Source organism: Oncorhynchus masou, chromosome 2, assembly GCF_036934945.1.
Source record: "Oncorhynchus masou masou isolate Uvic2021 chromosome 2, UVic_Omas_1.1, whole genome shotgun sequence".
In the NCBI taxonomy this organism is placed as follows: domain Eukaryota; kingdom Metazoa; phylum Chordata; class Actinopteri; order Salmoniformes; family Salmonidae; genus Oncorhynchus; species Oncorhynchus masou.
Genome location: NC_088213.1, coordinates 14,886,170 through 14,903,925, shown reverse-complemented (window position 1 = coordinate 14,903,925; position 17,756 = coordinate 14,886,170). Strand labels below are relative to the sequence as shown.

Here is a 17,756-nt window from a genome sequence, read left to right as displayed (position 1 = left end):
TACATACGGTTGATGATATTACTCGTTTATCTAGCGTGTCTTGCGTTACATATAATTGATGCGGTGCGTATCGTTGCTCCAATGTGTACCTTACCATAAACATCAACGCCGTTCTTAAAATCAATACAATAAGTATATATTTTTAAACCTACATACTTATCTAAAAGAAATCCAGGTTAGCAGGCAATATTAACCAGGGGAAATTGGGTCACCTCTCTTGCGTTCATTGCACGCAGAGTCAGTGTATATGCAACAGTTTGGGCTGCCTAATTTGCCAGAATTGTACGTAATTATGACATAACATTGAAGGTTGTGCAATGTAACAGGAATATTTAGACTTATGGATGCCACTCGTTAGATAAAATACAGAACGGATCCGTATTTCACTGAAAGAATAAACGTCTTGTTTTCGAGATGATAGTTTCCTGATTCGACCATATTAATGACCTGAGACTCGTATTTCTGTGTGTTATTATGTTATAACTAAGTCTATGATTTGAAAGAGCAGTCTGACTGAGTGGTGGTAGGCACCAGCAGGCCCGTAAGCATTCATTCATTCAAACAGCACTTTTGTGCATTTGCCAGCAGCTGTTTATGACATCAAGCCTATCAACTCCCGAGATTAGGCTGGTGTAACAAAATAAATAAATAAATTGTCCGATTAATCGGTATCGGCTTTTTGTGGTCCTCCAATAATCTTCCCCATTGTCCCCTGGGTATTTAAACCTGTGTTTTCTGTCTGTCTTGCATGTTCCAAGGCAACCAGCGTGTTTTTCCGGTGCTCCTGCCTTTTCTATTCTCTTTTACTAGTCATCCCGGTTTTGACCCTTGCCTGTTTTCTGGACTCTGAACCCGCCTGCCTGACCGTTCTCTCTGCCCTGACCTCGAGCCTGTCTGCCACTCTGTACCTCCTGGACTCTGAACTGGTTTTGACCTTTTGCCTGTCCACGACCATTCACTTGCCTACTCCTTTTGGATTATTAATACACATCAAAGACTCAAACAATCTGCCTCCCGTGTCTGCATCTGGGTCTCGCCTTGTGCCCTTATAACTTGAGACTTGACTTGGGACTTGACCTGGGACTTGACTTGAGACTTGAGACTTAATACTTGATTTGAAACTGAACTTGAGACTTGTCAGTCTTGACTTGGGACTTGACCTGGGACTTACTTGTGACTTGTAACATAATGACTTGGTCCCACCTCTGCTGAGTACCACTCTTCATATTTTCTAGCATAGTGGTGGCTGCATCATGTTATGAATATCCTCATCACCGGCAAGGACTAGGTAGTTCTTTGGGGGGATAAAAAGAAATGGAATAGAGCTAAGCACAGACAAAATCCTAGAGGAAAACCTGGCTCGGTCTGCACCTTTCAGCAGGACAATAACCTAAAACACAAGGACAAAAATACACTGGAGTTTCTTTCCAAGAAGACACTGAATGTTCCAGAGTGGCCTAGTTACAGTTTGGACTTAAATCGGCTTAAATCTATGGCAAGACATGAAAATGGCTGTCTAGCAATGATCAACAACCAACTTGACAGAGCTTGAAGAGTTAAAAAAAAATATAATGGGCAAATACTGTACAATCCAGGCGTGCAAAGCTCTTAGAGACACAGAATTACTCACATCTGTAATCGCTGCCAAAGGTTATTCTAACACGTATTGACTCAGGGGGTTGAATACTTATTTAATCAAGATACCGTATATTAGTGTTTTATTTTTCATAAATGTTTTTGAAATTATAGAATTTTTCTTCCACTTTAACATTACAGAGTATTTTGTGTAGATAATTGAAAAAAAGTATGTGTGTGTGTGTGTGTGTGTGTGTGTGTGTGTGTGTGTGTGTGAGTTGAGGCTAACCAAATTGGAAAATTTGCGGTAATACCGCAGATCAAATACAGGCAACCCTGTGTAACTTCACTTATAAATCTCTGCAAAACAGCAGGATATGTCATGCCTTCTTTATCTGCACGCATGTGCAAACGCACACAGGAGGCCCTATGGGGGAAGCTTTAACCAGAGGTTGAGGGTTAGAGAGGGAAACAGTAGTATGGGACAGACTGGGTCAGAGAAAGCTCATTTCCTCTATTAAGCTCAAATGATCTGCTCTATCAGCCTAAGAGCAATCAATGATCTGCTCTATCAGCCTAACAGCAATCAATGATCTGCTCTATCTGCCTAAAAGCAATAAATGATCTGCTCTATCTGCCTAACAGCAATAAATGATCTGCTCTATCTGCCTAACAGCAATAAATGATCTGCTCTATCTGACTAACAGCAATACATGATCTGCTCTATCAGCCTAACAGCAATAAATTAGCTTCTCTATCTGCCTAACAGCAATAAATGAGCTTCTCTAAATGCCTAACAGCAATCAATGATCTGCTCTATCTGCCTAACAGCAATCAATGATCTGCTCTATGAGCAATCAATGATCTGCTCTATCAGCAATCAATGATCTGATCTATCTGCCTAACAGCAATCAATGATCTGCTCTATCTGCCTAACAGCAATCAATGATCTGCTCTATCAGCCGAACAGCAATAAATGATCTGCTCTAAATGCCTAACAGCAATACATAATCTGCTCTAAATGCCTAACAGCAATCAATGATCTGCTCTATCTGCCTAACAGCAATACATGATCTGCTCTATCTGCCTAACAGCAATACATGATCTGCTCTAAATGCCCAACAGTAATCATGTCAGGATTTGGCCAGGGTTGTTCCAGTTGTTTGTCAGTAGATGTCCCCATTGTGCTTTTTGTCCCTGTGTTTTTCCCTTGACCCCCATTATTGTTTGCACCTGTGTCTTGTTTCCCCTGAGTGTATTTAAACCCTTTGTTTCCCTCAGTTCTGTGCTCTGTGTTTGTATGTTGGCACCCTGCCCTAGTGTTCTGTGTGCTCTTGTCGATTCCGGGTAACGTTCTTGTGGTATTCTGTTTTTTGTTTTAGTTTAGTTTTGGTGAGTTTCTTTTTAGATCTTTTTGTGTTTTTCCTTCCACCTTTTGGATTTGCCATTTTTTATTTTTAGGATTTTTTCTTCATTAAATACACCGTCTTAAGTACTGCTGTGTCTGCCTCATCTTCTGGGTTCTGCTGTCTATTCGTGGCTCAGTTGGTTAAGTGACTGTTTCTCCTCCGGAGACCCAGGTTCGAAACCGGGTCCTGACAGAAACACAGAGCCAAAAATGAACCCAGAGGCAGCCAGTTTCCAGGACCTTTTTGCCACGCTGTCCCACCACCAGGAGACTGTCCAACGCCACGAAGCCGCCCTGGTTCAGCAAGAGGCCTTAATGGCAAGACATTCTCATCTTCTGTCGGAGATGCTGACTTCCATTAAGCAAATGTCTGATCGACTTACCCCGGCAACAGTTCCCGTCCCAGTACCTCAAGTTCACGTACCCATGGCAGTTAACCCCCTGGCTGAACCTCGTCTTCCACCTCCCCAACGGTTCTCAGGTGATCCAAGTGCTTGTAAAGGGTTTCTCACTCAATGTTCTCTCTCCTTTGAGCTGCAACCCTCGTCGTTTCCCACCGACCGGTCTAAGATCGCATATATCATCACCCTGCTGTCGGAAAAAGCCCTGGCCTGGGCTACTGCTGTGTGGGATGCCCATAGTTCCTGCTGTGCCAGCTACTCTGCCTTTGCTGAGGAATTCAAACGAGTGTTTCAAGGTCCAAGCAGTGGTTCTGACTCAGCCAAACAGCTCCTGACTCTCCATCAAGGTTGGCGCAGCGTGACGGACTATGCCATCCAGTTCCGCACGGTAGCAGCAGCGAGTGGCTGGAACAACGAGGCGCTCACGGTGTGCTTTCTGAAAGGCCTTTCCGACACTATCCAAGATGAACTGGCCACTCGGGAACCACCGGACAATCTCGAGTCCCTGATCAAGTTGGCCTCACGCATTGACCAGCGTCTGAGAGAGAGAGAACTCAACCGTAGACCTCTAGCCCCTATCAGTCCCAGCTCCGAGCTCCCACCTTTATCATCACTGGCTCCACCGGAACCCATGCAGATTGGACGCATCTCCCAGGCTGAGAGAGACCGCCGGATGAGGGAGCGACGCTGTCTATATTGCGGCAAACCGGGCCATTTCCGTTCCACGTGTCCCGGGCTCCAGGGAAACGCTCTGTCCCGTACAGACCGGGGGAACTGTAACGGGAAACATAACCTCCTCCCATCCGTCCAACTCCCGTCTGCTCATTCCAGTCACCCTCTCCTGGGACAACCACATGCTTCACCTTCAAGCCTTGGTAGACTCTGGAGCCGCAGGTAACTTCATGGATGGTGTCTGGGCGAAGGAGAATGGCGTTCCCTCTGAACCTCTAAGTGACCCCATGAGGGTTACTACATTGGATGGAAGCCCTTTGGGATCTGGACTTGTCACTCATGTCACTACCTCCTTGAGACTTTCAGTTTCACAACACCAGGAATTGATGAACTTTCATTTGATCTCCTGTTCCGAGTTCCCTCTCGTCCTTGGATACCCCTGGCTTCACAGCCATAACCCTCACATCGACTGGTCTGTGGGCACTATCAAGCAGTGGGGTCCTACGTGCCAAGCTACTTGTATTTTCCAGAATTCCCCGAGTTCTACTCCCGAGTCTTTAGAATCCATCGACCTGTTTCCGGGCACTTGCCCCCCCAGGGGTCGGATCTTTTCCCTATCTCCACCCGAACGAGCTGCTATGGATACCTACATCAAGGACTCTCTGGAAGCAGGCCTCATGCGTCCATCCACCTCCCCGGCGGGAGCAGGGTTTTTCTTTGTGGCCAAGAAAGACGGTGGGTTACGTCCTTGCATCGACTACCGGGGACTCAATGACATAACCGTCCGTAACCGTTACCCGCTACCCCTTATGGCCACAGCCTTCGAGCTGCTCCAGGAAGCAGTTGTTTTCACTAAGCTTGACCTGCGGAACGCATACCATCTTGTGCGGATCAGACCTGGTGACGAGTGGAAGACCGCTTTCAACACGCCTACTGGTCACTATGAATACTTGGTGATGCCCTTCGGCCTGACCAACGCCCCAGCGGTGTTCCAAGCGCTCATAAACGATGTGCTTAGGGATATGCTTAACATATTTGTGTTCGTTTACTTGGATGACATCCTCATCTTTTCGAGCTCCCTTCAAGAACACACTAAGCATGTCAGACAAGTACTCAAACGCCTCCTGGACAGCCATCTGTACGTTAAGCCGGAAAAATGTGAATTCCATTCATCCCGAGTACAATTCCTGGGATTTGTAGTGGAACCCAGTCGAATCCAAATGGACCCTAGGAAGGTAGGGGCGGTAGCGGATTGGCCCACCCCCAAATCCGTTAAGGATGTTCAGCGTTTCCTGGGCTTCACAAACTTTTACCGCAAGTTCATCAAGAACTTCAGTTTGGTGGCAGCTCCTCTCTCAGCTTTAACCAAAGGTGGCAATGCAAGGTTTTTTTGGGGAAGAGAAGCTGAGACGGCCTTCCAAGGACTCAAGCAGCGCATCCTCTCTGCTCCCATCCTGATACTACCGACTACGGATGAACCATTTGTGGTGGAGGTAGACGCATCAGAGGTTGGTGTCGGAGCTGTCCTGTCTCAGAGGGGTGAAGACAAGAAGCTTCATCCGTGCGCTTTCTTCTCACACCGGCTTACCCCGACTGAGAGGAACTACGATGTGGGGGATCGTGAACTCCTAGCGGTTAAGATGGCATTGAAGGAATGGAGACACTGGCTCGAGGGGGCTTCTCACCCGTTTCAAGTGCTTACGGACCACAAAAATCTGGAGTATATCCAGCAGGCGAAGCGATTGAACTCTAGACAAGCTAGATGGTCTCTTTTCTTCAATCGATTCCAGTTTATCCTCACCTATCGGCCCGGGTCGAAGGGTCGAATTTGTGTTTTTCCTTCCACCTTTTGGATTTGCCATTTTTTATTTTTAGGATTTTTTCTTCATTAAATACACCGTCTTAAGTACTGCTGTGTCTGCCTCATCTTCTGGGTTCTGCTGTCTATTCGTGGCTCAGTTGGTTAAGTGACTGTTTCTCACTCCGGAGACCCAGGTTCGAAACCGGGTCCTGACAAATCAATGATCTGCTCTATCTGCCTAACAGCAATACATGATCTGCTCTATCTGCCTAACAGCAATAAATGATCTGCTCTATCTGCCTAACAGCAATAAATGGTCTGCTCTATCTGCCGAACAGCAATAAATGATCTGCTCTAAATGCCTAACAGCAATACATGATCTGCTCTAAATGCCTAACAGCAATCAATGATCTGCTCTATCTGACTAACAGCAATACATGATCTGCTCTATCAGCCTAACAGCAATAAATGAGCTTCTCTAAATGCCTAACAGCAATCAATGATCTGCTCTATCTGCCTAACAGCAATCAATGATCTGCTCTATCTGCCTAACAGCAATCAATGATCTGCTCTATCTGCCTAACAGCAATCAATGATCTGCTCTATCTGCCTAACAGCAATCAATGATCTGCTCTATCTGCCTAACAGCAATCAATGATCTGCTCTATCTGCCTAACAGCAATCAATGATCTGCTCTATCTGCCTAACAGCAATCAATGATCTGCTCTATCTGCCTAACAGCAATACATGATCTGCTCTAAATGCCCAACAGCAATCAATGATCTGCTCTATCTGCCTAACAGCAATAAATGATCTGCTCTATCTGCCTAACAGCAATACATGATCTGCTCTATCAGCCTAACAGCAATAAATGAGCTTCTCTAAATCCCTAACAGCAATCAATGATCTGCTCTATCTGCCTAACAGCAATCAATGATCTGCTCTATCAGCAATCAATGATCTGCTCTATCAGCAATCAATGATCTGATCTATCTGCCTAACAGCAATCAATGATCTGCTCTATCAACCGAACAGCAATAAATGATCTGCTCTAAATGCCTAACAGCAATACATGATCTGCTCAATCTGCCTAACAGCAATACATGATCTGCTCTATCTGCCTAACAGCAATACATGATCTGCTCTAAATGCCTAACAGCAATCAATGATCTGCTCTATCTGCCTAACAGCAAAACATGAGCTGCTCGATCTGCCTAACAACAATACATGATCTGCTCTATCAGCCTAACAGCAATCAATGATCTGCTCTATCTGCATAACAGCAATCAATGATCTGCTCTATCTGCCTAACAGCAATAAATGGTCTGCTCTATCTGCCTAACAGCAATACATGAGCTGCTCGATCTGCCTAACAACAATACATGATCTGCTCTATCAGCCTAACAGCAATCAATGATCTGCTCTATCTGCCTAACAGCAATCAATGATCTGCTCTATCTGCCTAACAGCAATCAATGATCTGCTCTATCAGCCTAACAACAATAAATTATCTGCTCTATCTATCAGCCTAACAACAATCAATGGGGAAGAACAGAGGGAAAACACAGTCCTCTCCAGAGCGAAGGGAAGAACAGAGAGAAAACACAGTCCTCTCCAGAGAAGGGAAGAACAGAGGGAAAACACAGTCCTCTCCAGAGAGAAGAGTAGAACAGAGAGAAAACACAGTCCTCTCCAGAGAGAAGGGAAGAACAGAGAGAAAACACAGTCCTCTCCAGAGAAGGGAAGAACAGAGGGAAAACACAGTCCTCTCCAGAGCGAAGGGAAGAACAGAGAGAAAACACAGTCCTCTCCAGAGAGAAGGGAAGAACAGAGAGAAAACACAGTCCTCTCCAGAGAGAAGGGAGGAACAGAAGGAAAACACAGTCCTCTCCAGAGAGAAGGGAAGAACAGAGGGAAAACACAGTCCTCTCCAGAGGAAAGAGAAGAACAGAGGGAAAACACAGTCCTCTCCAGAGAGAAGGGAAGAACAGAGAGAAAACACAGTCCTCTACAGAGAGAAGGGAGGAACAGAGGGAAAACACAGTCCTCTCCAGAGAGAAGGGAAGAACAGAGGGAAAACACAGTCCTCTCCAGAGGAAAGGGAAGAACAGAGAGAAAACACAGTCCTCTCCAGAGAGAAGAGTAGAACAGAGAGAAAACACAGTCCTCTCCAGAGAGAAGGGAAGAACAGAGGGAAAACACAGTCCTCTCCAGAGAGAAGAGTAGAACAGAGAGAAAACACAGTCCTCTCCAGAGAGAAGAGTAGAACAGAGGGAAAACACAGTCCTCTCCAGAGAGAAGAGTAGAACAGAGGAAAACACAGTCCTCTCCAGAGAGAAGGGAAGAACAGAGGGAAAACACAGTCCTCTCCAGAGGAAAGGGAAGAACAGAGGGAAAACACAGTCCTCTCCAGAGAGAAGAGTAGAACAGAGGGAAAACACAGTCCTCTCCAGAGGAAAGAGAAGAACAGAGGGAAAACACAGTCCTCTAAAGAGGAAAGGGAAGAACAGAGGAAAACACAGTCCTCTCCAGAGAGAAGAACAGAGGGAAAACACAGTCCTCTCCAGAGAGAAGAGTAGAACAGAGGAAAACACAGTCCTCTCCAGAAGAGAACAAGGGAAAACACAAGAACAGAGGGAAAACACAGTCCTCTCCAGAGAGAAGGGAAGAACAGAGGGAAAAGAGTCCTCTCCAGAGGAAAGGGAAGAACAGAGGAAAACACAGTCCTCTCCAGAGGAAAGAGAAGAACAGAGGGAAAACACAGTCCTCTCCAGAGAGAAGAGAAGAACAGAGGGAAAACACAGTCCTCTCCAGAGAAAGGGAAGAACAGAGGGAAAACACAGTCCTCTCCAGAGGAAAAAAGTCCTCTCCAGGAAGAACAGAGGGAAAACACAGTCCTCTCCAGAGGAAAGGGAAGAACAGAGGGAAAACACAGTCCTCTCCAGAGAGAAGAGTAGAACAGAGGGAAAACACAGTCCTCTCCAGAGGAAAGAGAAGAACAGAGGGAAAACACAGTCCTCTCCAGAGAGAAGGGAAGAACAGAGAGAAAACACAGTCCTCTACAGAGAAAAGGGAGGAACAGAGGGAAAACACAGTCCTCTCCAGAGAGAAGGGAAGAACAGAGGGAAAACACAGTCCTCTCCAGAGGAAAGGGAAGAACAGAGAGAAAACACAGTCCTCTCCAGAGAGAAGGGAAGAACAGAGGGAAAACACAGTCCTCTCCAGAGAGAAGAGTAGAACAGAGAGAAAACACAGTCCTCTCCAGAGAGAAGGGAAGAACAGAGGGAAAACACAGTCCTCTCCAGAGAGAAGAGTAGAACAGAGAGAAAACACAGTCCTCTCCAGAGAGAAGAGTAGAACAGAGGGAAAACACAGTCCTCTCCAGAGAGAAGAGTAGAACAGAGGGAAAACACAGTCCTCTCCAGAGAGAAGGGAAGAACAGAGGGAAAACACAGTCCTCTCCAGAGGAAAGGGAAGAACAGAGGGAAAACACAGTCCTCTCCAGAGAGAAGAGTAGAACAGAGGGAAAACACAGTCCTCTCCAGAGGAAAGAGAAGAACAGAGGGAAAACACAGTCCTCTCCAGAGGAAAGGGAAGAACAGAGGGAAAACACAGTCCTCTCCAGAGAGAAGAGTAGAACAGAGGGAAAACACAGTCCTCTCCAGAGAGAAGAGTAGAACAGAGGGAAAACACAGTCCTCTCCAGAGAGAAGAGTAGAACAGAGGGAAAACACAGTCCTCTCCAGAGGAAAGAGAAGAACAGAGGGAAAACACAGTCCTCTCCAGAGGAAAGGGAAGAACAGAGGGAAAACACAGTCCTCTCCAGAGAGAAGAGTAGAACAGAGGGAAAACACAGTCCTCTCCAGAGGAAAGGGAAGAACAGAGGGAAAACACAGTCCTCTCCAGAGAGAAGAGTAGAACAGAGGGAAAACACAGTCCTCTCCAGAGGAAAGGGAAGAACAGAGGGAAAACACAGTCCTCTCCAGAGGAAAGGGAAGAACAGAGGGAAAACACAGTCCTCTCCAGAGGAAAGAGAAGAACAGAGGGAAAACACAGTCCTCTAGTAAAAAAAGGATAGAATAAAAGAAAAGGAAAGAAACAGGGTGAGATGAGGGAATGAGAGGAGCACTGAGGAACACTGAAGAGGGAAAGATTGAAGCAGGGGAAGTGCTGTTTAGTTCTAAAATACGCTTGTCCCTACTTACCTCTCTGTGTTGTTCATCCCCTCTGCCCCCTCTCCACCCCTTCTCTCTGTGTTGTTCATCCCCTCTGCCCCCTCTCCACCCCTTCTCTCTGTGTTGTTCATCCCCTCTGCCCCCTCTCCACCCCTTCTCTCTGTGTTGTTCATCCCCTCTGCCCCCTCTCCACCCCTTCTCTCTGTGTTGTTCATCCCCTCTGCCCCCTCTCCACCCCTTCTCTCTGTGTTGTTCATCCCCTCTGCCCCCTCTCCACCCCTTCTCTCTGCTATGTTCATCCCCTCTGCCCCCTCTCCACCCCTTCTCTCTGCTATGTTCATCCCCTCTGCCACCTCTCTACCCCTTCTCTCTGTGTTGTTCATCCCCTCTGCCCCCTCTCCACCCCTTCTCTCTGCTATGTTCATCCCCTCTGCCCCCTCTCCACCCCTTCTCTCTGTGTTGTTCATCCCCTCTGCCACCTCTCCACCCCTTCTCTCTGTGTTGTTCATCCCCTCTGCCCCCTCTCCACCCCTTCTCTCTGTGTTGTTCATCCCCTCTGCCCCCTCTCCACCCCTTCTCTCTGTGTTGTTCATCCCCTCTGCCCCCTCTCCACCCCTTCTCTCTGCTATGTTCATCCCCTCTGCCCCCTCTCCACCCCTTCTCTCTGTGTTGTTCATCCCCTCTGCCACCTCTCCACCCCTTCTCTCTGCTATGTTCATCCCCTCTGCCCCCTCTCCACCCCTTCTCTCTGTGTTGTTCATCCCCTCTGCCCCCTCTCCACCCCTTCTCTCTGCTATGTTCATCCCCTCTGCCACCTCTCCACCCCTTCTCTCTGCTATGTTCATCCCCTCTGCCACCTCGCCACCCCTTCTCTCTGCTATGTTCATCCCCTCTGCCCCCTCTCCACCCCTTCTCTCTGCTATGTTCATCCCCTCTGCCCCCTCTCCACCCCTTCTCTCTGTGTTGTTCATCCCCTCTGCCACCTCTCCACCCCTTCTCTCTGCTATGTTCATCCCCTCTGCCCCCTCTCCACCCCTTCTCTCTGCTATGTTCATCCCCTCTGCCCCCTCTCCACCCCTTCTCTCTGTGTTGTTCATCCCCTCTGCCACCTCTCCACCCCTTCTCTCTGCTATGTTCATCCCCTCTGCCCCCTCTCCACCCCTTCTCTCTGTGTTGTTGACCTTCCACAGTGAGACAGAGAGAATATGTCTGGCCTTGGAGAGGTATTCAACTCTTTATGACACAAACATTGTCTGCATTAGGAGACATTGAAAACATTCCCAAACATTCATGTCCACAAACTCTGAGTGCTACAGTATATAAACTAGAACACAAAGACCCCTTTCCTCTCTCATCTCTTGTCATTTAACATAAAAATCCTCTCTGCCTCTCTCTCCCCTCTTGTCTCTCTAAAGAATGTAACCTACAGAAAAGGGTTTTGTTAGAATCCAAGCTGAGAGCATTACTGTCCTAGGTTCAATATTACACTACAATACAACGGACAGAGTGTGTTCCAGAACTACATGAGTATAACTATGTTCGGAACACTGTGACTAAAGCTATTGTAATCCGTTTACAACAGCAACAACATACTAGTAGAGAGATCCACTGTCCTGATTCATCCCTTTACAACAGCCACACAGAGGCAACATACTAGTAGAGAGATCCACTGTCCTGATTCATCTGTTTACAGCCACACAGAGGCAACATACTAGTAGAGAGATCCACTGTCCTGATTCATCTGTTTACAGCCACACAGAGGCAACATGCTAGTAGAGAGATCCACTGTCCTGATTCATCCCTTTACAACAGCCACACAGAGGCAACATGCTAGTAGAGAGATCCACTGTCCTGATTCATCCCTTTACAACAGCCACACAGAGGCAACATACTAGTAGAGAGATCCACTGTCCTGATTCATCCCTTTACAACAGCCACACAGAGGCAACATGCTAGTAGAGAGATCCACTGTCCTGATTCATCCCTTTACAGCAGCCACACAGAGGCAACATACTAGTAGAGAGATCCACTGTCCTGATTCATCCCTTTACAGCAGCCACACAGAGGCAACACACTAGTAGAGAGATCCACTGTCCTGATTCATCTGTTTCAGAGGCAACATGCTAGTAAAGATCCACTGTCTGATTCATCCCTTTACAGCAGCCACACAGAGGCAACATACAGTCAGACCTGTCCTTATTCATCCCTTTACAGCAGCCACACAGAGGCAACATACTAGTAGAGAGTCCACTGTCCTGTCAGCCACACAGGGGCAACACACAGTCCAGTCCTGATTCCTTCAGACACAAAGACAGTCAGTCACCCAGCCAGCCAGTCAACCTGCCACTCAGTCACCCAGCCAGTCAGTCACCCAGCCAGTCAGTCAGAGAGTCAACCAGTCAGTCAGTCAACTAGCCAGCCAGCCAGTCACCCAGACAGTCAGTCAGACAGTCAACCAGCCAGCCAGTCAGTCAGACAGTCAACTACCCAGCCAGCCAGTCACCCAGCCAGTCAGTCAGCCAGCCAGTCAGTCAGCCAGTCAACCAGCCAGCTACCCAGCCAGCCAGTCAGTCAGCCAGTCAACCAGCCAGCCAGCTACCCAGCCAGCCAGTCAGTCAGCCAGTCAACCAGCCAGCTACCCAGCCAGCCAGTCAGTCAGCCAGTCAACCAGCCAGCTACCCAGCCAGCCAGTCAGTCAGCCAGTCAACCAGCCAGCTACCCAGCCAGCCAGTCATTCAGTCAGCCAGTCAACCAGCCAGCTACCCAGCCAGCCAGTCAGTCAGCCAGTCAACCAGCCAGCTACCCAGCCAGCCAGTCAGTCAGCCAGTCAACCAGCCAGCTACCCAGCTAGCCAGTCAGTCAGTCAGCCAGTCAACCAGCCAGCTACCCAGCCGGCCAGTCAGTCAGCCAGTCAACCAGCCAGCTACCCAGCCAGTCAGTCAGTCACCCAGCCAGTCAGTCAGCCAGCCAGTCAGTCAGTCAGCCAGTCAACCAGCCAGCTACCCAGCCAGCCAGTCAGTTACCCAGCTACCCAGCCAGCCAGTCAGTCAGTCAGCCAGTCAACCAGCCAGCTACACAGCCAGCCAGTCAGTCAGTCAGCCAGTCAACCAGCCAGCTACCCAGCCAGCCAGTCAGTCAGCCAGTCAACCAGCCAGCTACCCAGCCAGCCAGTCAGTCAGTCAGCCAGTCAACCAGCCAGCTACCCAGCCAGCTACCCAGCCAGCCAGTCAAACCGGATAAACCGGATAATGACAGACTCGGATAAACCAGCCAGCCAGTCAGTGCTCAGTTTAAACCGGATAATGACAGACTCCAAATAACACCAAGCCATTTTCCACTTTGGTGAACATCGATTCACTATCATGACCACCGTCCTCTAATATACATGCACACACTTGATGTCTGTCTGTGTTGACAGATGGAGGGGCTATAGAGAACTCTGTCTCCTCACAAGGCTGCACACACACACACACACACACACACACACACACACACACACACACACACACACACACACACACACACACACACACACACACACACACACACACACACACACACACACACACACACGTGACAGTGCCCAGCATGAGATCTGATGGCTCGCGAAGTCTGTCAGTGTATGTGATAGTGTTTGTGTGTGTCCATTAGGGCCCTTGCACCTGGCAGCACAATAGAGGGACAGATTGGCACAGCAGACAGGCTCTGTTGCGCCACTCACTCTCTGGCCCTCATTGTCACCCCAGTGGCTCGGAATGCATCTCAGGGAGGTGTGGCTCGGAGTGTGTCTCAGGGAGGTGTGGCTCGGAGTGTGTCTCAGGGAGGTGTGGGTCGGAATGCATCTCAGGGAGGTGTGGCTCGGAGTGTGTCTCAGGGAGGTGTGGCTCAGAGTGTGTCTCAGGGAGGTGTGGCTCGGAGTGTGTCTCAGGGAGGTGTGGCTCGGAGTGTGTCTCAGGGAGGTGTGGGTCGGAATGCATCTCAGGGAGGTGTGGCTCGGAGTGTGTCTCAGGGAGGTGTGGGTCGGAATGCATCAGGGAGGTGTGGCTCGGAGTGTGTCTCAGGGAGGTGTGGCTCAGAGTGTGTCTCAGGGAGGTGTGGCTCGGAGTGTGTCTCAGGGAGGTGTGGCTCGGAGTGTGTCTCAGGGAGGTGTGGGTCGGAATGCATCTCAGGGAGGTGTGGCTCGGAGTGTCTCAGGGAGGTGTGGCTCAGAGTGTGTCTCAGGGAGGTGTGGCTCGGAGTGTCTCAGGGAGGTGTGGCTCAGAGTGTGTCTCAGGGAGGTGTGGCTCAGAGTGTGTCTCAGGGAGGTGTGGCTCGGAGTGTGTCTCAGGGAGATGTGGGTCGGAATGCATCTCAGGGAGGTGTGTGTCTCAGGGAGGTGTGGCTCGGAGTGTCTCAGGGAGGTGTGGCTCGGAGTGTGTCTCAGGGAGGTGTGGCTCGGAGTGTCTCAGGGAGGTGTGGCTCGGAGTGTCTCAGGGAGATGTGGGTCGGAATGCATCTCAGGGAGGTGGGCTCGGAGTGTGTCTCAGGGAGGTGTGGCTCGGAGTGTGTCTCAGGGAGGTGTGGCTCAGAGTGTGTCTCAGGGAGGTGGGCTCGGAGTGTGTCTCAGGGAGGTGGGCTCGGAGTGTGTCTCAGGGAGGTGTGGCTCGGAGTGTCTCAGGGAGGTGTGGGTCGGAATGCATCGCAGGGAGGTGGGCTCGGAGTGTGTCTCAGGGAGGTGTGGTTCGGAGTGTGTCTCAGGGAGATGTGGCTCAGAGTGTCTCAGGGAGGTGTGGCTCAGAGTGTCTCAGGGAGGTGTGGCTCAGAGTGCATCTCAGGGAGGTGTGGCTCGCAGTGTGGAGGAGGAGGTGTTATGGTGTGGAGGAGCTTTGCTGGTGACACTGTCTGTGATTTACAGTGGTTGCACAAAGAATTGAAGGAACTGTGATGTACAGTGGTTGCACAAACAATTGAAGGAACTGTGATGTACAGTGGTTGCACAAAGAATTGAAGGAACTGTGATGTACAGTGGTTGCACAAAGAATTGAAGGAACTGTGATGTACAGTGGTTGCACAAAGAATTGAAGGAACTGTGATTTACAGTGGTTGCACAAAGAATTGAAGGAACTGTGATTTACAGTGGTTGCACAAAGAATTGAAGGAAGGGGTGCCAACAATTGTGGCACACATATATTTGAGAAAAATATTTGTTTCATATTTAGAATTTATTTTTTCTTTCAATTATTTTACTTTAATTAAAAGCCTGTTCTGCTCATATTTACCAAGGGTGCCAATATTAGTGGAGGGCACTGTAAAGTATTTAGGCACATGTAACCAGCATGGGTACCACAGCATTCTGCAGCGATACACCATCCCATCTGGTTTGGGCTTAGTGGGACTATCATTTGTTTTTCAACAGGACAATGACCCAACACACCTCCAGGCTGTGTAAGGGCTATTTGACCAAGACGGAGAGTGATGGAGTGCTGCACCAGAAGACCTGGCCTCCACAATCACTCAACCTCAACCCAATTGAGATGGTTTGGGATTGTCACGACTCCTACCGAAGGTGGCCCCCCTTCCCGTTCGGGTGGTGCTCGGCAGTCGTTGTCAACAGCCTACTAGCTGCCACTGATTCTTTCCTCCCCCTTCTTGTCTGTTTATTGGTTACACCTGTTGTTTATTAGGTGATTAGTTGGGCTTTATTAGCCAGCCGGCCCGCCTGCTCCTTGTGCGGGATTGTTTGTGTTACTAGTGTGCACGTTTGAGGTTAACGTGTTTCCTGTTGGTGGGTTTTGCTGGACTGTTTTAGTCCCCGTGTTTGGGGCAGTTGTTTCTGTGTTGCCCTGTGTTTTTGTGGGGTGGCTTATGTTCCCCGTTTGTGCATTAAAGAGCACTACCCTGAACTCTCTGCTTCCTGTGCCTGACTTCGCACCCACTACACCCAGATCGTTACAGGGATGAGTTGGACCGCAGAGTGAAGGAAAAGCAGCCAACCAGTGCTTTGCATATGTGGGAACACCTTCAAGACTATTGGAAAAGCCTTCCAGGTGAAGCTGGTTGAGAGAATGCCAAGAGTGTGTAAAGCTGTCATCAAGGCAAAGGGTGGCTATTTGAAGAATCTGGAATATAAAATATATTTGATTTGTTTAACACATTTTTGGGTGACTACGTTATTCCATTACTGTTATCTCATAGTTTTGATTTCTTCACTGATATTCTACAATGTAGAAAATAGTTAAAAAAACAAAGAAAAACCATTGAATGAGTAGGTGTTCTAACCCCTGACGCAACCAGGGTTAACTGCGCAGTGTGTAAGGTCACAGGGGTTAAACTGGGTACTTAGGCCACCAGTCAGAGTAGCTGAGACCATTGTGTGTGTCTGTCACTGTCAATGTTCATCCTTCCGCGTGTTTGAGTGTGTTTCAGTGTGTGTGAACAAACAAGTGTGTGTGTATGTGTGTATAAATATGAGAGTGAAAATGTGGAACCTTACATGTCCCATTAGTAATGTGGGAACTGTATGCTTCTCTCTCTCTCCATGTGTGTGTGTGTGTACGGTACCTAGCCAGTCGTTGAACTTCTTGACCTCAGAGGGCAGGCCCAGCTCAGTGAAGTCTCCCGTGTGGAGCAGCACGTCACCATAGGGCATCTGGATCCCATCTGTACGGGAATGGGTGTCCGAAACACACACAAACCGCGTGTGTCCTGCTGGCTTAGGAGTGTCATACGGGGTAGGGTCCACCCTGAGAGAGGGATGGAGAGAGAGAGAGAGAGAGAGAGAGAGAGAGAGAGAAGAGAGAGAGAGAGACAGACAGGGAGAGAGAGAGAGAGAGAGAGAGAGAGAGAGAGGATAAAAAAGAGGAAAGAGAGGGAAAGAAAGAAAATATAGAGAATAAAGCTGTATTCAGGGACACATCCTGTCCTACAGTAGCTGTATTCAGAGACACATCCTGTCCTACAGTAGCTGTATTCAGAGACTCATCCTGTCCTACAGTAGCTGTATTCAGAGACTCATCCTGTCCTACAGTAGCTGTAGTCAGAGACACATCCTGTCCTACAGTAGCTGTATTCAGAGACTCATCCTGTCCTACAGTAGCTGTATTCAGAGACTCATCCTGTCCTACAGTAGCTGTATTCAGAGACTCATCCTGTCCTACAGTAGCTGTATTCAGAGACTCATCCTGTCCTACAGTAGCTGTAGTCAGAGACACATCCTGTCCTACAGTAGTTGTATTCAGAGACACATCCTGTCCTACAGTAGCTGTATTCAGAGACACATCCTGTCCTACAGTAGCTGTATTCAGAGACTCATCCTGTCCTACAGTAGCTGTATTCAGAGACTCATCCTGTCCTACAGTAGCTGTATTCAGAGACTCATCCTGTCCTACAGTAGCTGTATTCAGAGACTCATCCTGTCCTACAGTAGCTGTATTCAGAGACACATCCTGTCCTACAGTAGCTGTATTCAGAGACTCATCCTGTCCTACAGTAGCTGTAGTCAGAGACACATCCTGTCCTACAGTAGCTGACACCAGGTCAGTATAAATGGTGTAATGAGGGAGCTCGCTGCAGAACCCTGTAAATCAGACTATTAGGCTGGAGATCAAAAACTGCTTTCATTCAGGTCCAACTTTAAACGCTGTTATCCTCCCAAGTCCAGTGCGGGTCAAGGACTAGGGTTCTACTGCAAGAGACCAGGATGGACACATACTGAAAGCAGGACTAACATGGCCAGTCCCTCTGTTC

General features: G+C 48.5%; 1 protein-coding gene across 1 annotated transcript in view; it reads right to left on the bottom strand.

The window, feature by feature from the left end:
- The window catches only part of LOC135555698 (metallophosphoesterase MPPED2-like), a 26,146-nt gene extending 9,396 nt beyond the window's left edge, over positions 1-16,750 (bottom strand). Inside the window, exon 1 of the mRNA XM_064988375.1 lies at positions 16,572-16,750. Coding sequence (XP_064844447.1) covers positions 16,572-16,659 — 88 coding nt within the window. The 5' untranslated portion in view covers positions 16,660-16,750. The remainder of the gene's footprint in view (positions 1-16,571) is intronic.
- Between the last annotated feature and the right edge of the window lie 1,006 nt (positions 16,751-17,756).